Source organism: Eubalaena glacialis, chromosome 6 (assembly GCF_028564815.1).
Source record: "Eubalaena glacialis isolate mEubGla1 chromosome 6, mEubGla1.1.hap2.+ XY, whole genome shotgun sequence".
NCBI lineage: Eukaryota > Metazoa > Chordata > Mammalia > Artiodactyla > Balaenidae > Eubalaena > Eubalaena glacialis.
Window position 1 is genome coordinate 60,087,740 of NC_083721.1, and position 20,365 is coordinate 60,108,104.

Below are 20,365 nucleotides of genomic sequence, written 5' to 3' on the forward strand. Positions count from 1 at the left end.
GAGGAGGAGTGAGGCAGCTCTCCGCAGGCGCTGACGGGGCGCATCCTTGCTCCACAGAACTGGAGGAGCTCTGTCTGGTCCGGTGTGAGATCCCTCCGGGCTTCCCAGCTGAAGCCAAGCACCCCGCGCGGCCAGGAGCGAGGATGGAGTGGCTGGTGAGCCGGGCCAGGCGTGGGAAAGAGGGCGCAGGGTGGGCGACATCGCTCCGGTGGCCCTGGGGCGGTGGCGGGCTGAGAGCGCCAGGCTGCGGCTTTCCCCAGTCTGGTTCGGAGGTGGGATTTCTGCTAGCGCTTTCCTCTCAGCCCTTAACCTTGCTGAGAAGCGGATTTTGCCTTCCAAAGGGTGGTTTACAGGCCATTCCTGGCGTTCCGGTGCTCTGTCCCAGTGCGCTGGAAAAAGGATGCTGCCAGGCGCAGGCTCCGGAGACGCTTCTCCGAAGATCCTTGACATCCTCAGACAGGAACTGGGCTGGGAGGCGGGCGCTGGCGGCGGGGATAGAGGGTGCTGTATTGGCTCCGTTTTGGCCCTGAAACCTGGGGTGGGGTTGCAGAATTTCAGGCTCAGGCTCTCCAGGAGAGCTGGCTCCCTCTGTGATGCTCCAGCCTCTTTCTGCATCCTCTGGGCCTTTGCCTTGGGAAGCCATAAAGGATTGGATAAATCAGGGTTAAAACCCAGGGTATCCGCGAGAGACAGACATTTTGTTTATTCAGGACCTGTGTATATGACAAAATGAAGGAAGGAGAGGATTTTCATTTACATTGGTAATTGATAAAAATAATAAAAAATAAAATCTAAATACAAGTAATGCCTGAAGTAATTTTTTTTTGTATATAGTTTATTGGCAGGATCACACAGCCAGTTATTTCACTCTTTTCCTTAACAAAGGAGAATGGTGGCCTTAGAGCTAGTGTTTACTGAGTGCCAGGTGCTCTTAATCTTCACCACTATCCTTCAAAGGAGGAGTTATTACCCAATTTTACAAATAAAGAAACAAGCAGAGAGGTTAAGTTTTCCAAGTCCATGTGACTGTATGTGGCAGGGTCAGGATTTGGACCTAGAAATTTTCAGGGAAGAGGTATGTATAGGGGCAATGTAGATGGGCAGCTGTCAGGTAAGACCCAGGCCTGTGAACCCTGGCCCTCTTGACAAAGGTTATAAATGGACTTCTGTATTTCCATTATTGTGTGATCTGATTAATGAATTTTTTAAGCTACCTAACACATATTGGCTTTTACCATACCTTAGGCACTGTATTAAATACTTTAAATGCTTAATTAATTCTCATAGTAACCCAAAGAGATAACAGCAACATTGATTTAGTGCTTATTTGTATCAGTCACTGTTCTAGGAGCTTTACATATACTATCTCATTTAGTCTTTTTAACAGAGAGAAGGTTGGTACTATTATTTTTTTCTGCATTTCAGAGAGGTAAAATGATTTGTCCTAGCTTACACATCTAGTATTGGTGCTAGCCTGAACTCAAGTCAGCCAGAGGAAATGTGTATACAATTAATAGCAAAGCTTTCTTTCTAATTCCCTTTGCCTCAATCACTGTGCTTCTGTTTCTTAAACATTGCTGGCCCCCAGTTCGTGCATCTTGTGTTTTGGTGTGTGTCTGCTTTCTCTCTTATCCTAAAAGACAGATTTTTACTCTGAAAGCCAAACTATTTGCATTTCTCATCACAGCCTTTGCTAGAGCCTGGATTTCCATGTGGCATGATGGTGTGGAATTAGAATGCCAAAGAAAACTTTTTAGTTTCAGAAGCCAAATTTTTTTTTTTTAACATCTTTATTGAAGTGTAATTTCTTTACAATGGTGTGTTAGTTTCTGCTTTATAACAAAGTGAATCAGTTATACATATACATATGTCCCCATATCTCTTCCCTCTTGCATCTCCCTCCCTCCCACCCTCCTTATCCCACCCCTCTAGGTGGTCGCAAAGCACCAAGCTGATCTCCCTGTGCTATGCGTCTGCTTCCCACTAGCTATTTTACGTTTGGTAGTGTATATATGTCCATGCCACTCTCTCACTTTGTCCCAGCTTACCCTTCCCCCTCCCCGTATCCTCAAGTCCATTCTCTATGTCTGTGTCTTTATTCCCGTCTTGCCCCTAGGTTCTTCATGACCTTTTTTTTTTTTTTTTTTAGATTCCATATATATGTGTTAGCATACGGTATTTGTTTTTCTCTTTCTGACTTACTTCACTCTGTATGACAGACTCTAGGTCCATCCACCTCACTACAAATAACTCAATTTCGTTTCTTTTTATGGCTGAGTAATATTCCGTTGTATATATGTGCCACATCTTCGTTATCCATTCATCTGTTGATGGACACTCAGAAGCCAAAGTATTGAAATAGCAAGAGCCTAAGCATTTGAGTTTTAAAAGCCTAAATCCTGTAAGACCAAGGACAGGCCTTCATCCCAGAAAAAGTTGATGGGAAGAATACAAAGTGATGGAGGAAGCAGCTTCTTTAACCCTAGGCTGGGAGAGCAAAGAGGGACTGAATAGTGTCGGTTTGTGTCCTGAAAAGGATGCTCTGTGCCTGGCCCCCGGGAGTAGGGAGTCCAGGAGGGTGGTGAATAGAACTTACAGGTAGGTGTTGAAATCAAAGAACAGAAAACACCTGTGCCTTGCTTTCTTGCGGGGAACTGTGGGAAGAGGAAAGCCTGCCCATCATGGCAAGGGAACTGTAAAACAGAGATGGACAGACACATGGGAGTCTAGTCAGAGAGCCTTGTAGAATTCTCCTTTGTTCAGCACAGAAGAATCCAGGAGCACAGAATCTGGAGAATCGGGAAACATGAGAGAACATCCTGTACGCACAAGATTTAACTGCACAAACCAATGACCAGGATGACTTGAGGGGAACACAGTGCCAGCATGGATAGATGGTTGTAACCAAGGGTTAATGGTCCTGTCCCACGGCTTGGCATTCCCAGGACTGTGGATGCAGTGCCAGAGTTTGGGACAATTGTGAAGTGTTGGTGGGCTAAACTGACAGAGAGTATGTGATATTGACTGAAATTAAGTCTCTACCTCTAGTTGGAATGGCAGCATGAAATAAAAATAAAGTTCAGTTAAAGAAAAATACAGAGAAACCTATATTTCTTACACACCTCATTTATAGAAAAATATAGAATATAGGAAAAAATATAGGGAAAATTTACATTCCTTGCTTGTACCCCCTTACAGTGAACACACTAACGTAGACCAAAGCCAGCCATGGGGCTGCTGCAGAGTAAAGTTATTCTGTCTCCATTCTACTCTCTCATTTTATAACAAAATTATACCCAGAATAATATTCCCTTAAATACCACCATGATTTGTAAAAAGGCCAAGGATTTCTGCCAGACACATGAAAATAAAGCAATGACGAAAAAATAAAGCCATTACTGGTTTTTAAAAGGTAAAATTTACATAAACTGTGCAGAATTTGCAGGAAAATCTACCTCAGCAGTCACATATTCTGCCAAGTGGTTACAACCTGAGTTACATTTTTAATATTAACAGATGTGAATTATTTGGGGAGTGAATGTTCTTCAGCATTTGCAGTCTCTATGTTTTCCGGGTATACTCATGGCAGTTTGTTTTCCCAGCAGTCTTGACAGTGGTGGCTTTGGAAGCAAGGCCTCAAATTGCTTATTGATGGCCATAATGAAGGAACCACACTGCTGCTTTTCCCTTCCCATATCCTGAGCACCCTCTGTTATTTCTTCCATTTATAGTCTCTGGTTCTGCTTCCACAAAACCAAAGGTTTCCGGTGGTTAAAACTTTAGCTGCAACATTTCCTGAAACAGCGATTAGATTGAAGCTTCCTTAGCTTTGTCCACATCCAAACGCCCATTTCTGTACTTTGCTTTCTATCTTCAGGTGTTGAGGAGGCTCTTCTGTCATCTGTCTACCTTCCAACTGATTTGGTTCTTGGCTGCCATGATGTTATGCAGGGCACAAGGTAAAGATACTCAATTCCCCTGCGTGGAATCCAGGAAACACAGTTTTTGGAGTGGAGACATTTGGCCACTCTTGTTTGTGCTGTGTTAGTTCATCTGTCTGCATGAATTATTTAAATGCGTGATTCGTTTGGAGGACTGGGAGTGGTTCTTTCTGCTTTCCACATTTTTCCCAATGTTTTCAAAGACTTTAATGTTAAGAAACTTTTCATAGATAAAACCAGACATGAAAAAATTCTTCCTAAATTAAGATATCATTTTTCACCTATCAAATTGAATAATGTTTAAAATAATAATTCCCTGTGTTTGTAAAGATATGGGAATGCCTAAGGGAGTGTGAATGAATATGGCCTTTTGGGAAGGTAGTCTGGTAATAAGCCTTAAATTTAGGTGTGTCCCTCTTACAGAAAAATACTAAAAATAATGAAATATGGAGGTTACATAGGTTCACATAGTCTATTATATAAAACGTACACCTATGCTCTCCACTCACCTGCTGAATTTCCTACTTGTGCCAGTCCCTTCTCCTCGGTTCCATAGGGGACCACACCTCACTTTGCTGCTGGCCTTTTATCACCTTCTGCGTGACGTTGTACTACATCAGCCTTTACAGGGGTAGGAAAGGGAAGCTTCATACCATGTACAACACAGGATTTACCAACCCTAAATGGAGTTTCATATATGCAGCGAAGAATTGTAAGCTTCCCACTAAATTATTAGTCAAAGAGAAAAGTTACCCAAGAAGTTAAAACTCTAGTTTTGATCCCTTTTCTACTCTCTATTCTAAAAGCAGCAATTTCTTCAGATCTCTGCTCTGCAAAATCTCAACAAACCTTTTGGAAACCCCAGTCCTAACAACCGGTATTCCCCCCAGAACTTTTCACATCTACCAAGAGTACACCTCACTAAAATTGGAATTATGCAACACTTGCGGGTTCCAATTTGTATTTGTTGCTATGCCCATCTTTTCATTCTTGATGTTGTTGAGTGGATATTGTTTGTTTGTTTATGCTGCCTTCTTTTTTTCTAATTACTCTAGACAGTTTATCTGTGTTATTAGTCTTAAAAAAAATAACAGATTTTGGTGTTTTAAGTCAAAATTTTGTGTACCATTTTATTAATTTGTGCCTTTAACTTTATTAATTCACTCCTTTTATCATTTCTTGGGTGGGGTGGGAATTTTGGATATCTGTGTGTATTCATTTTCTTCAATCTTTCTTGTTTCCCAATAAATTAAGTTAGGATTAAATATTTCCCTCTGAAAACTGCTTTGTAAATTTCTACAGATTTTAATATATGATATTCTTATTGTCATTCATAGTGATTTATAATTCTTGTTATGATTTCTGGTGTAATTAAGGAGTTAAAAGAAGCATGTAAATTTCTAATTTTATTGCATTATGGACAGAGTTCAAGGTCATTTTTTTGTATACTATTTCAAGTTCAATTTTGGGGTATGTTCCACATGTTGTTTGAAAAGATTGTATGTTTTCTTTTGGGTAAAAGTTTACAAATACATGCTCATATGCACATACTACACATACATATATAATAATTTATATATAAAAATTTGTTTTTCAAATGCTCTATATCCTTATATTTGGTTTTATTGCTTTACTTATTTTTTTAATATATGGAAGTGAAAATTCCAAGAGAACAATGAAAAACTCTCCCATTATGATTATGGATTTATGGATTTTTCTTTGTAGTTCTATTAGCTTTTTATATATTTCAGAGTTATGTTGTTAGGTGCATGAAGGTTTATGATTAGTATGTCTTATTTTAGATTCCTCCTTTTATCATTTTGAAAAATACATTTTTGTTCCTTACAGTGTTTTTGTCTTCTATTCTCCCCTTTCTCTCCTTTTAAAATTCTTACTGGACTCATGCTGAAACATTCTAGTCTTTGAATTTTTCTTTAATCCTTTCTATATCTTTATCCCTTTGTGCTACATTCTGGAAAAATTCTATGACCTGGTCTTCCTACTTATAATTTACTCTTCAGTGATATTCATTCTGCTAAGTCTGTTAAGAGTTTACATTTCTCATTTTCTGCATCTCTAGTTTCTACTATTTACAGTGCTGGTTCCTTTTCACACTTAAGATATCACATTTATTCACATCAAAATGTTTATTTATGATATCTTTATTCATTTGGTGAGTTCTTGGGTTTGTAGAGTTTATTATTCCTCTATCATTGTGTTAACTTTCTCAAATGTTTGGCTATTTGTTTTATTGAGATCTCCCATTGAGTCATGTATCATATCAATATGACTAGCCAGCATTGGAGGGGGAAGAAATTATTGCCATACCTTATATTCTGCACTGCATACAGTAAAAATGGGGGAATGTGTAGATTGTCATTTGGTGGTCAAATCTCTCCGGTACTATCAGCCTCCTGGAGCACTGTCCTGTATATCTCTCTATCTTGTGTTCCTATATTCACCACTGCTTCCTGAAGGCAGACATCACTACTGCTGCTCCTTCCTTTGCAGGTATGTGTGTGGAATGTATAGAGCTGCTATACCTTCTTCACTTAAACTAATCACTCTGCCTATTGTCCATTGGCCCTTTCTTATTCCTAGCTGTTACTGCTCCAGGCATAAACTCACTTGGTGATGCTTCTATCCTATTTGGCACTTTCCATCTTCAACCTCACTTCACCTAATTTCCAGCCTACAGGGATTCTTCATGTAATTTCTGGTCACTGGGAGTTTGCTTTCTTATTTTTCTACTCTGCTACTCTTAAAGACTGAACAAATATTTGAACTTATATTTCTCTAGCAACATCAGGAAGGTAGGTAAATGTTGTTTTCTTTTTTTTGCATTTTTCTGTATCTTTTCTAAATTTGACTTTGAACGTGCATTGTTTTTCATCAAAAAATGTATATTTGTGTATGTATTAAAATTTAAAATATAAATGTTTTTTTATGATTCCATGATGAAAGTGGACACCCAAGATGTAAGAGAGTTGCTGAACGCACCTGCTTCTTTAAGATGCTCTCTGCAAAATCCCCAGGAAGTTTTGATTGTGACATGGCAAAAAATCAAGGCTGTTAGCCCAGAAAACATGATCACCTTTAGCCAGAACCATGGGGTTGTAGTCCAGCCTGCCTATAAGGACAAGATAAACATCACCCAGCTGGGACTCATGAACTCAACCATTACCTTCTGGAATACCACCTTGGAAGATGAAGGGTGTTACAAGTGCCTCTTCAATACCTTTGGTTCTGGGAAGATCTCAGGAATAGCCTGCCTCACTCTCTTTGGTGAGAGTCTCTGAGAATACATTGTCTCTGGCTTGAAATGTTATCTTGCAGAATGTTTGGAATGTAGTGGTAGTGCCTAGTTTTTCAGGATCCTAACCCCAGAAAGGCTCATGAGAAGACACTTGGCCTTTCATGTCTACTGTAACTGTGGTTACTGTTATTTGGAGAGTTCATAGGACTATGTTGAATCTCTACCTGGAGTTATCTTTGCCCTGACAAATACTGTTGTCAACAAGAGTAAATTAAGGACCATAGTGAGGATAAGTTCTCCATAAGCACTGATGTGGTTCAGACCTGGCTTTGCAATTAGCAGTCATGTGACCCTAGAAGAGTCCTGTCCACTCTGTACCAGAGTTTATTTATCTGCACCAGAAGTGTGAAGTAGATCATCTCTAGGATCTCTAACAGCTTTAGTATTTTTGGATCTAAGGACAAAGCCAGATTGGGCTAAGCTGGAGCCAGTTATGGGGGTCCCTCTCATTTTGTTTCAGTGTAGCTGTATCAGGATTGATAAGGAGACATGCAGCAGAGGCTCTTCATTCCTGATGCCTACTAGGAATTTAACTGAATAATAAGCATTCTTTTAAAATCCAAGAGGCTTAGTTTGACAAGATTCCTTTCTTCTTAACTGATGCTTAGCTGAGATCAAGAATTGAGAATTAGGAATAAGGGGTAACTTTGGAGGATGGCACACTTGGTGGTAGTTTTAGAAGGGAAATGACAAACTTAGACAGGGTTATTAAGAATGTTAAAATGAGAGTTCGCGCACACCAAGAATACTGGACAAGGGATAAGAAGAGGCTCGGTAAATAAGAATGCAAGGGAGGTAAGACAACACCGAATACAAGTTTCTTTCACTTATTTTGCCTGTAATGAGTCCTCTCGGCAGGATCTTGCATCAGGCTTTCTTCTTGATTTCTATTTCTTTCATTCCTCTGTCTCCCTGTCTTTCTCTCTCTCTCCCCTCCTCCAATCCTTCCTTCCTCTTTCCTTTCCTTTTTTCCTCCCTTGCTCTTTTTTCTTCCCTCCCTCCCTCTCCTTTCCTTCCTTCCTTCCTTCTTTCCTTCCTTCCTTCCTTCTTTCCACCATTTTTCTTCCTTTTCCTTCTTGTGTCACATTTTTCTCATTTCTGTTCTGTTTCCTTTTCTTTTTCTTTTTTGTTCATCTTTCTTTCTCCTACTCCCCCTTCTTTACTCATAATCTTTGTATTATTTTTTTGCCCGAAAAGCAGACTCCTCTGCATCTTCTAGCGAGTAATTCTGTAGTTCTTTTCCACACTGATCCTTTCCAGCCACACCTTATAGCTTTCATCTAAGTCATTCTTTGATACATCAGAGAACCCTGCTGCCAGTCTGGCCACGTCAACCATACTCGTCTTCCTTTACCTTATGTCTCTTCCTCCAGGGCTTATTGATGTTAGTAATCTGGGCACTCTGGACAGAGCCACAGTCCTATAGGCTCATTTTCTCCAGCCTACTGCCACCCACCCACCTCTTGAACTTCTGAGCACGGACAAGCTTTCATTTAGCATTGCCCTTTAATTATCTTGTGGGCTCCAAAGCCAACCACAGAAAGGCAAGTTTGCATTTGCTCAGCAGAGATAAACGGTATATTCCAAGGAAAATGAACTCATTAATCAAGGGACTTTTGAAAGGGAACAGGGTACAGCTGACCTAAAAATAATGTCCTTTTTTCATAAGCTAGTTATTTTCTGTTAACTCTATAAGGTGATCTCCACGGTCCTTACAACTGTCATTCTGTGATTTTCTGACTACTGACTATGAATTTCTAATTGACATTTTGTATAGGTATTTCAAACAGGGACTTGCCAAGTCTGCTCCATGCATCTTGCTCCCTGGCCCAGTTCCAAACAGAAAAAGGCTTTCTCTAAGCAGCAGCCCCCCTATGGGCTCTCTGTTCTGAAACTGCCCTCATGCTTCTGAGAAGTGCAGACTACTTGTACGGAGGTGCTGATTGGTGGTCATTGTCAAACTATTTGAGAGGGGTACCCAGAAGAAGGCAGAGATATTGCATTGCCCATGGAAGAGAAAAGAATAATTAGGCTCTGCATTGTTTGGGGGAGAAGGTACCTTCTGTCCATCCAGCTAATTCTCCTAGAGGCAAACTACAGGGAGGATCGTACTTGTCACAGGGTTGTACTAGGCCAGTGTCCATCCTGCAATTCAGAGAATTAGACACAGGAAGAACCCAGAAGGCCCCAGTTTGGACTGGATGTGCTACCTTATCTTTCTAGCCTCCACTGTCTTTCTGTAAAGATCTTCCTCTCATCTCTCTGAGGAGAGTGTGGGACTCACACCATGCTTAACTGATGGCAGGTCGTTTTTTTTTTTTGTCCCAGTACAGCCCACAGTATTCCTTCACTATAAATTATCTGAAGACCACCTAAATATCACTTGCTCTGCCAATGCTCGCCCAGCCCCTATGATCTCCTGGAAGGTCTCTGGCTCAGAGATTGAGAACAGTACTGAGATTCTCTCACACCCCAATGGGACAACGTCTGTCACCAGCATCCTCCAGATTAAAGACCCCAAGAGTCAGGTGGGGAAGGAGGTGATCTGCCAGGTACTGCACCTGGGGACTGTGACCGACTACAGGGAAACTGTGACCAAAGGTAAGAGAGAGAGGGCAACATTTACCGTGGTCACATTTGTGGACACACACCTGCAGGGTGGTGAATGCTCTGCAGAGCCTCTTGGCCTTTAGCAAAGGAGCTGATAAGGGAGAGAATGGGATAAGTAGGGAAAGAAAAACAGAGTTGAGGAAGCCAATAAAGCCGATTTTACCTTGGCAAATGTGGTATGTTGCCCACATACTGAACGCTTTTGCTGAGATCCATCCATTGATTTATTCTTCCGTGCTACTAACTGAGCATTTGTTATGCCAGAAACGCAATGGTGAGGACTCAGTCCCTGCACACAGGGAGCTTCTAGTCTAGGAGGGAATGCAAAAGGAGCTGGGCAATTGTAAAACTTCATGTTAAATGCTTCAATAAGAAAGCTACAGTAGAAGTTCGGGTTTTTGAGCGTGAGCCACCTGTTCTCCTTTGGCCCTGCAATAAACCTTTCTCTTTAAGAAAAAAAAAAAGACAGCTGTGGGAGGATTGAGAGTGGGGAGAAGGAACATCAGCTCAGTCTGGAGGGATTAGGATGTTTTCCTGGAAGAAGTCACACCCAGGATGAAACCTTTGCATAATCTACACTGTGGGAAAGGGGCTTTTAAGAAGGGGGCCAATCTGAGATGTTTTCCTCACCCCCTTTTAAAATAAACTGCCTCCTGTTCAGGACCTCTTTTGCTCTCCTGTGTTTCTATCTAAACTGCTGTCTCTGGGCCTCATCAATACAAGAGGTAAAGATTATGGGAGAGAGAATAAAGAAAGCGGTGGTTTTAGAGACAGGACACTTCAGTGATAACAGCCACAGTTTTCTTTCTCTATGTAGTTTTGAAGCACTAACTCTGGATGAGGCACTCAGTAAGAAGCCTCCTATAAAAAGATATTGCTGCTTTTTGCTGGGCGCATTGTAAACAATAAAAGCTGGAAAAGTTTAGACCTCATTGGTATGGTGACCTCTAGTGAACATATCCTGTAGTCATTTCTGGGGTCCTTGAAAAAGCAGACTAATCAAAAAGTAAATATTTAGGTAAATTTGCTCAAGAGGTTTGCAGTATTAGATTTGGACATTTGTGAAGAGATCCTCAGATTCAGCCACGGTGAAGGGTAAATTTCCCTGAAAAACAAAAATCTGAAAAGGAACATGTCTTTCCAAGAGTGCCAACATTCACTTATATCACTTATAATGTTTATACGTCATTTGTATAATGTTTGTTCATTCTGCGAACATTTACTAAAAATCTTTCATGCTTAAAGCATTATGTCGAGCACTAGAACTAGTGAAATTAGACAAATCTGAAGGTGCTCAGTTCAAGTATGACGTGACAAATTCCATTATAAAGGTATGGAGAAGATGCTGGACACTCCCAAATCAGGGAGTGCTTCTTCTGCCTTTGTATTACACAGTGACACTGAGGAGATGATATTCAGGCTAAGTTGCATTTATTGACTATTGGAAAGAGATTTAATAACAAAGGCATAGATTAGAAATAACACAATAAAAACACTGAGATGAGTTATTCCTGGGGGTTGGAATCACGAGATTCATTATTCTTTTCCTTTATATTTCTCTGTATTTTTCAAAAATTCCTCAATAAACGTATTACTTTAATGGACAGTATGGCAAAGAATATGTGCTTTGAAGGCAAACAGACCTCTGACCAAGCTTTGTTCTACCACTTACTACACTGATTTGGGGCTAACTTAACTTCTCTGAGCCTCGGTGGTTTGTTTTTTTAATCTGTTAGATGATTATAATAAGACCTAACTCTTGGGCTATTTTGAGGATTAAATGAGGTAACACATTCAAAGCTCCTACTACCTAGTAACTACATAAAACATGTTAGCGATTATTATTATTTAAGTGTTATTAAAATAATGTGAGGTCATGAATATAGACCTCAGTATATATATATTTAAGAATAGTTTTCATCGAAAGCTCAGCTCTAGTAAAAACTCATCACAACTGTCTCTTTATCACTTTTTGCCTCTACAGCTTCCACTTATGACTTGTTTTTCCTTTTCTCCTTTCAATATCCACAGGCTTTTGGTTTTCAGTTCCACTATTGTTAAGTATTGTTTCCTTGGTAATTCTTCTGGTCTTAATTTCAATCCTACTATACTGGAAACATCGTCGGAACCAAGACCGAGGTGAGTCCCCATGGGAAGTACAAAGAAGGAAAAAAATGATTGTTTAATGACAATTTGGGGGTCAAATGAAGATATAAGTAAAGGGGTGACAACCATGTGTTTGGTTTGGTGTTTCCAGAATACATAAATGTTGATGGTATTTTAAAACACTTCAGTGTCATTTTCTTGCAATTAGACATTAGTTTCTGCATTTCGTTTGCCAAGATGGTTTAAAGGCCAATTATTTTATAAATTGAGAGTAAGGATTGATGAGAGGAAATGTGGAAAATGTTTATTCAATCACTATGGAATCATCTAATAGCAAAAACAGGGAAGTCTTGGCACCCAGGCTGTGTTCATTCTACCCAGGACAATCTCTTCTCTTTTTACAGCATTCCACAGGTCAGCTACCCGACTTAAGAGACTGTGAACTTGTCTGATATGATCACTAATTGAGTAGTGCTTTCTATGTTATACCCTCACTATGGCTCAGACACTCTAGGCAACATACAGGTGATCCATACTTATAATAACTGCATCATGTCATTCTGCCCTTATACACTGTTAATTTCTCTCCATCCCCTACAACAACTATCACAGTGCCTTATGTATACCAGGTGCTCAATAAATGTTCATTAAAAGAATGAATGAGTGAATGAATGGAAGGATAGATTTTCAAAGGGATTTGTTCAATTCCATTTTTTTTAAATTGCAAATTCAGTACCTCATAGATGTCGAGTCTTAAACACTGTGAGACAATATAAAACAAGAGATGCTATCAAACAAGAGGAGTCAGCCAGAGGGGAAGAATTAAATTTCTTTGGTTCCTGAAGACAGTGCATAATTTATGAAAGCTAATGCAAAGCTGCAGTTTATGTTGTATGTAATGGGAATTTCCCAAGATGAAGGGGTGGTATGGGGGTTTTCTCCAGCTCACATGACTGACAGAGAGGGAAGAAAAAAATGTTGGCTTTGAGTGTTATTTTACATTTCTATTAAAAATCTCACTCAAATGCTACATTTTTTCCTTTTTATTTTATGTCTCATAGACTAGTATCTTTCACCTTCTAAGTTTTTTGAACATTTAATTTTGCATAAGCCTTATATAAACACCTGATTAATTCTTGTGACTTTATAAGAAAAGCAACAAATCACCAGTGTCAATGACCCTTTTGCAAAAGTAGATAAAGGGATTTGTTCTGTACGGGACAGGAGATTGCAAATCAGATAATCTTATTGCACATAAACCTAAACCCATAGAACTCCTTAGCACTCTGCAAAATGTCAAAGGCAGAAGGCCGTTTGATTCCACTTTTTCCAAACATTTCACTTTTCCAGTTAGGAACTGAAGTTGACTTCCTTCCCTAAGGTCACACAGTTAGTTAACAGCAGGCCTAGGATTAGAATCCTGGTCTCCTGACCTCTGCCGGAATGTTCTTCCAGTTATAGTTTCCTGACTTGAAAGGTGCTGTTGTTAGTTGCATTTATTTCTGTCTGTGCTTGCTGATATTACTGTATTCTTCTGTAAAGTACAAGCAGACAAGTATGAAGTGTTTAAATTCATTTTAAAAAGTCCCCTTGGACCAGAATCTTATAATACAACCTATTCAAGCCCAAGGTAAATTTCACTAGAAAGGGGCATTTGCAAAATAATTGTCCTTTGTTCATTAAGTCTTGTATTTTCTGGGAAATATGATTGTTCAATGCCTTATTCGGTTGCTGAAGTGAAGCGAGTCAGCTTAAGATTATTTGGTTCCATATGCTTAAATAGCTAGTGGCTGTATCAATTTACATTCCCACCAACAGTGCAAGAGGGTTCCCTTTTCTCCACACCCTCTCCAGCATTTATTGTTTCTAGATTTTTTGATGATGGCCATTCTGACCGCTGTGAGATGATATCTCATTGTAGTTTTGATTTGCATTTCTCTTATGATTAATGATGTTGAGCATTCTTTCATGTGTTTGTTGGCAATCTGTATATCTTCTTTGGAGACATGTCTGGAGGTTCCTTAAAAAACTAAAAATAGAACTACCATATGACGCAGCAATCCCACTACTGGGCATACACCCTGAGAAAACCATAATTCAAAAAGAGTCATGTACCAAAATGTTCATTGCAGCTCTATTTACAATAGCCAGGACATGGAAGCAACCTAAATGTCCATCATCGGATGAATGGATAAAGAAGATGTGGCACATATATACAATGGAATATTACTCAGCCATAAAAAGAAATGAAATTGAGTTATTTGTAGTGAGGTGGATGGAGTTAGAGTCTGTCATACAGGGTGAAGCAAGTCAGAAAGAGAAAAACAAATACAGTATGCTAACACATATATATGGAATCTAAGGGGAAAAAAAAAGGGGTCATGAAGAACCTAGTGGCAAGACGGGAATAAAGACACAGACCTACTAGAGAATGGACTTGAGGATACGGGGAGGGGGAAGGGTAAGATGTGACAAAGTGAGAGAGTGGCATGGACATATATACAGTACCAAACGTAAAATAGATAGCTAGTGGGAAGCAACCGCATAGCACAGGGAGATCAGCTCTGTGCTTTGTGACCACCTAGAGGGGTGGGATAGGGAGGCTGGGAGGGAGGGAGATGCAAGAGGGAAGAGATATGGGAACATATGTATATGTATAACTGATTCACTTTGTTATAAAGCAGAAACTAACACACCATTGTAAAGCAATTATACTCCAATAAAGATGTTTAAAAAAAAAAAAAAGCTAGTAAAATCAAATGTTAATTATGCTGGAGACAAACCCTCAAGGCTGAGGGAATACTGGTTTGTTAAGACCAAAATTTAAGTAATACAAAAAGCTGGGAGAAAGGGAAGAAAATCATCAAAGATAGAGACATTTTTTATTTCTTCAAGTAACAAATTTTGATTGTCAATTTGTGATGAAAGTGAATAGTTCTACCACATTTGCTTTCCATCTTTCTTTTTTTTATTTTTATTTTATATTGGAGTATAGTTGATTTACAATGTTGTGTTAGTTTCAGGTGTGAAGCAAAGTGATTCAGTTATACATATACATATACCTATTTTTTTTTTCAAATCCTTTTCCCGTTTAGGTTATTACAGAATATCTTTCTCTACCCTTACTTTGTGGTTTTTTGCTTTCTCTCTCTCTTTTACTTTCTGTTATCTTCTGAAACATAAAACTTTTGGATGGGTGGGGAAACATGATCAGTCAAAAATGACACCAAGATTCTGGACCTGGTGACCTGAAAAAATGGTGATATGAACAGAAATAGAAGTGGAGAGGGGGAATTGAGTGTGAGAGTGTGTGTGTGTGTGTGTGTGTGTGTGTGTGTGTTCAGAGTTTGTGGGGAGAGAAAGAGTAGAGATGAATTAGTTCTTGAGCTTATTGAATATGAGTAGACAAAGAGTCATCTCCTTGGAGCTGCCCAATCGTAAGACAAATCTGGTAAGTAAGAAAAGTCTGTTAAGTAAAGTTCAACTCTTTGTTAGATAAATGACCAAAAAAAGTTTATTTTAGATTAAAATCACTAATTTTTTGCTCACAAAAACATAAGCAAATTTATAGTTTGTGGACAGAGAGGTAATCTCTAATGGCAGATGTTATTTTCATAGAGAAGTCAGGCTCCCTGCAGTTTTCCTGTGATTCTGTATAATGCCAGAGAGTGTGATGTTGGTTTTTTCAACTGTAAAGCTGTACTAGTGATGAGCTAGAGTTGACTTCTCTTTGCACCATTCCTAATGGAATCATCACAATTATTTCCCATGAGACTACAGCAATACAATAATAGGTTAATAGGTTTTCAAAGAACGTTCTTTTTTTTTTTCTTTTATGAATCAGTACTTTATTACTGAATAGAAAATGGGAAGAAATTAAAATTTCCTAGGGAAATTTTCTGCCATTTCATGATAGTTCTTTCTATTAAAGCCAGTTGTTGCCCCTTCCACATATACTACAGTGAAGTAAAATTTGAGGTTGAGGATAATCTTTTATTTCTCATTAGCCAACCCACCAATGATCACAAGCTTCTCAGAAACAACAACTTCACTTTGGGGCAGATCATCATAGATAATCACCAAATTTTTAGAGATCTTTATTTTGAGTAGCAGTCTACTTGTGTTTGATTGGGTCAAGGCTGAATTGGAAACCAATAGAAGATTTAGAAAATCATATGAAATGCATATTCCAAACCTCACTTTTCTTCAAGTATCTAACTATTTCAGGTAAAAGTGGGTTTTTTAAACCCACATTATCTATATAATTGCCTTGACTTTTTTCAGTTCGCTTCACAATAATCTAACCTTATAAATAGGTTCTTTGCAATGCTAATAATGGCAATGTTGGTAAAACACTATATCTTGGGTGGAATCATGTCACTTTCTCCTATTATTTTTTTTTAACATCTTTATTGGAGTATAATTGCTTTACAATGGTGTGTTAGCTTCCACTGTATAACAAGGTGAATCAGCTATACATATACATATATCCCCATATCTCCTCCCTCTTGCGTCTCCCTCCCACCCTCGCTATCCCACCCCTCTAGGTGGTCACAAGCACCGAGCTGATCTCCCTGTGCTATGTGGCTGCTTCCCACTAGCTATCTGTTTTACATTTGGTAGTGTATATATGTCCATGCCACTCTCTCACTTCGTCCCAGCTTACCCTTTCCCCTCCCCATGTCCTCGAGTCCATTCTCTATGTCTGTGTCTTTATTCCTGTCCTGCCCCTAGGTTCTTCAGAACCTTTTTTTTTTTTTTTAGATTCCATATATATGTGTTAGCATACGGTATTTGTTTTTCTCTTTCTGATTTACTTCACATACAGATTGCCAACAAACACATGAAAGGATGCTCAACATCACTAATCATTAGAGAAATGCAAATCAAAACTGCAATGAGGTATCACCTCACACCAGTCAGAATGGCCATCATCAAAAAATCTACAAACAATAAATGCTGGAGAGGGTGTGGAGAAAAGGGAACCCTCTTGCACTGTTGGTGGGAATGTAAATTGATACAGCCACTATGGAGAACAGTATGGAGGTGCCTTAAAAAACTAAAAATAGAACTACCATATGACCCAGCAATCCCACTACTGAGCATATACTCTGAAAAAAACATAATTCAAAAAGAGTCATGTACCACAATGTTCATTGCAGCTCTTTTTACAATAGCCAGGACATGGAAGCAACCTAAGAGTCCATCGACAGATGAATGGATAAAGAAGATGTGGCACATATATACAATAGAATATTACTCAGCCATAAAAAGAAATGAAATTGAGTTATTTGTAGTGCAGTGGATGGACTTTCTCCTATTTTAAGCTTAGTACTACGTCAAATAACAGAGGTGCTCAGTAAATAATTTGTGATGTGGAAATTGGTGATTAGTTGGAAGGATAATACAAAAGATATATGTTTCCAAAAAAATGAGAATCTTTGCTTTGCTAAATAATTGTACTTACACTTCCCAGATGAAGGCTTGATGAGTGGTAACCCTCACCTCTATCCCAGTGTCCTCCTAGTTCCAAGCAGAAGGAAGGGTGCTTTATATGAGAAAAGTGTGAAGCAATCTTTATTGAACCGACTAGGTTAGAATTGCTGGGAGGAATCTTGCATTCCAAGGCTACTTGTCTACAAAATTTCACCCTTGAATGGGTGCAAATGCCACACATCATATCAAAATGTCATAACAAAATCCAATCACAAAGTAGGTGGCTAACAGACCCGTAAGCCTGGGCATTCTTGCCTGAGCTGTTCTGTCTTTCACGGCTGAACAGATCACTGATATTGGAAATGTTGGCACAGTTAAAACGTGCAGAACTTTGCAGTTTCTGGTAAAGAATTACTTAAGATTACATGGAGGGTGAGATGTGGAACCAAGATGATATCCAAGGTCTTTTACTTCACTGTTTACATGCCTTGTAGAGAGGCCCACACGCTCCAAGTTTAAGTGCTAGAAAGCTAATAACCTTGAAAGGACCTCTATCTGTCTACTTTGTGACCATTCCCAACCCGACCTCCAGTAAATGAGTATCCACAGGAAACAAAGCTCAAGGTCTTATAAATAAAATATATGTAGATCATTTGGAATTCTTGAACGTGTTCTTTTACTTGTAGTCTTAAATGTATTACTGAGCAAGTACAGTCTTACTTAGGAATAGCAAACTATTATTTCCTAGAATTACTCATGTCCTTTTAAAGAGAGTCACAGTTGCCTCACATCATGTTGGGTCACGAATGTCTACTTTCTTCTCTTGGCTGATGAAATATGCACAAGAGACTTCTGTGTTTATTGATCCTTCTGTTATTTATCTTCTTAAAATCTATTAGAATAGAAATTATAAATGTTCAAAGTTAATATCTTGATCTTTCTTTTACCCAGAGCCATAGAAGAGTCACACAGAACCCTGAAAGTTATTCCCTGGTCTACTTGAATCTGACTCAGGAGGCAAGCAGGAGAAAGAGGGTCATTCTCCAAGGAACCTAAAAGAGCAAAAGAAGTTGGAGTCAAAGGCCTAAGAATTTCAAGATTTTCTACTGCCATCTAGGCTACCCAATGCTTCTGTGAGTTCCAAGAGGAAGTCATTTTACCTCTCAGGTCTGTTGTAGGACTTGATTTTGTAAAACAATGCAGTGTTGTGCTTTTGAAAGGGTACTGGACTTAGAATCAGGGGCCACCGCTCAGAGGCTGACTTTGACTCCGACTGGTGGCAACTCTATGTTAATCACTATCTCAATGAGCTTCCACGTTTGCATACAGAAAATTAAGGATTTGGACCAAATAATTTGCCATTCTGCTCTAAAACTGGTTGTAATTCCAGGGAAAAAAAAAAGGAATAAACAAAGAGAAAAGAAATGAAAAAGAGAGAGAAGAATACAGGAAGGTAGGGACCAAAGAACTTTTCTGAGACTACCTTTTGCCTTTCTGTGGCTATTCCACCTCTTCTTCCCTTCTTCTTTGGTCCGTAAGTCTATTTCCTCGTCACTTGGTATCTAGTCCACCGCCTGCTTACTGTTTTGCTAATAACTGGTCTTTCTAGAACCCTCAGTTTCACTGCTATTCTTCATGTACTTCTGTGATATTTACCACAGTGGAAGTGGAACTGAATTTATTGTGAAGTAACATTGACAACCTTAACTTTACTTATCTGTTTTTATAGCAGACTAAATATTATTAGTCTTAGCAGCTCGCATTTTTAAACAGGCATGCATTTCTCATCCATTTGTTTCATAATATGACCCAGCCCTATTTTAGTCATTCTAAATTCAGCCTGGTATAATGAAGACATATTTAGAAAATACAGCATTTAGAAAGTTTCCTGAATAGCAGTCAGCTAATTCAAATGCTTTGTCTCTCCCAGCTTCTTTTCTCATGAGTTAACTTCTCACAGTAGCAGAGAAAGCATGTATGGGTGTACAAATTCCTTTGTTGTAAACATATGGTTCTAACTAGTGGAACAATTTTGAACTTTTAAATAATCATAGGACCAAGTTGGTGACTTTTTCAGTATCTTTTGCTTTCTTGTCTCTATCCAGTGACCTAGGAACTAAAAACTAAAACTTAAGTTGTTTTCACTGTTGAATTGAATATTTATATATTTAGTAAGGTTTTCGTATGTTATTTAATTCTGTATTATTTCGTATATTTGTATTAATATACTGAATAATTAAAAGTGTCAACTCTAAATATTTGGTTCATGATATTCTCGTAGGGAATGTGGAAAATGTGGGCATTAATGATAATCTGTATATTTTTCCTCTGTGTGTGAAATCCTCCCCTCTATCTCTTACCCCCTAAAAGATGCTGTTGGCATTTCTGATTTGTCACAGCGTCACAGATCAGATGTTCTTGATCTGACCAGTGAAAGCTGCTTCATGTTGGTGCCTGTGTCCTTTTGATATGACCCGGTCAATTTTGGAGTACTTCCTTATATGTGCTGTTTTGATTTTGCTTTTTTGTTTGTTTGTTTAGGAATTTTTTTTAATTTAATTAATTTATTTATTTTTATACAGCAGGCTCTTATTAGTTGTCTATTTTATACATATTAGTCTATAGATGTCAATCTGATTTTGCTTTTAGATACCAACCTTTGCAAATGGATTAGCTCACACAGTTTTGAATTTAGTAGGAATTATCATCCTGCTTCTGGTTTTGCTGTTTTTTCTGGTATCTCAGCTGCCAGATCAGACAGGGTAACTTAAAGCAGCAGTTCTCAAACATTTAAAGGTCTCAGGACCTCTTTACACACGTAAAAACATTATTGAGGACCCCAAAGAGCTTTCTTGTAAAGCGAATTATGTCTGTTGATAGTTACCATATTTGAGATTAAAACTGATAAACTTTAAAAACAAAAATCTACAAGCATACATTTCATTAGTCATCAGAG

General features: G+C 38.7%; 1 protein-coding gene across 2 annotated transcripts; it reads left to right on the plus strand.

Moving 5' to 3' along the window:
* Nucleotides 1-8: 8 nt before the first annotated feature.
* On the plus strand, nt 9-19,178 carry CD200 (CD200 molecule). Of its 2 annotated transcripts, none has more exons than XM_061193075.1 (6): nt 9-155; nt 3,878-3,959; nt 6,906-7,226; nt 9,586-9,858; nt 11,899-12,006; nt 18,361-19,178. In XM_061193075.1, exons 1-6 carry the CDS (start codon nt 144-146, stop codon nt 18,366-18,368), a joined length of 804 nt encoding a protein of 267 aa, XP_061049058.1. In that variant the 5' UTR covers nt 9-143; the 3' UTR covers nt 18,369-19,178. The 2 variants fall into 2 exon arrangements, with proteins under 2 accessions (XP_061049058.1, XP_061049057.1); XM_061193074.1 differs by lacking the exon at nt 18,361-19,178 and adding an exon at nt 12,378-12,580.
* Nucleotides 19,179-20,365: the final 1,187 nt, after the last annotated feature.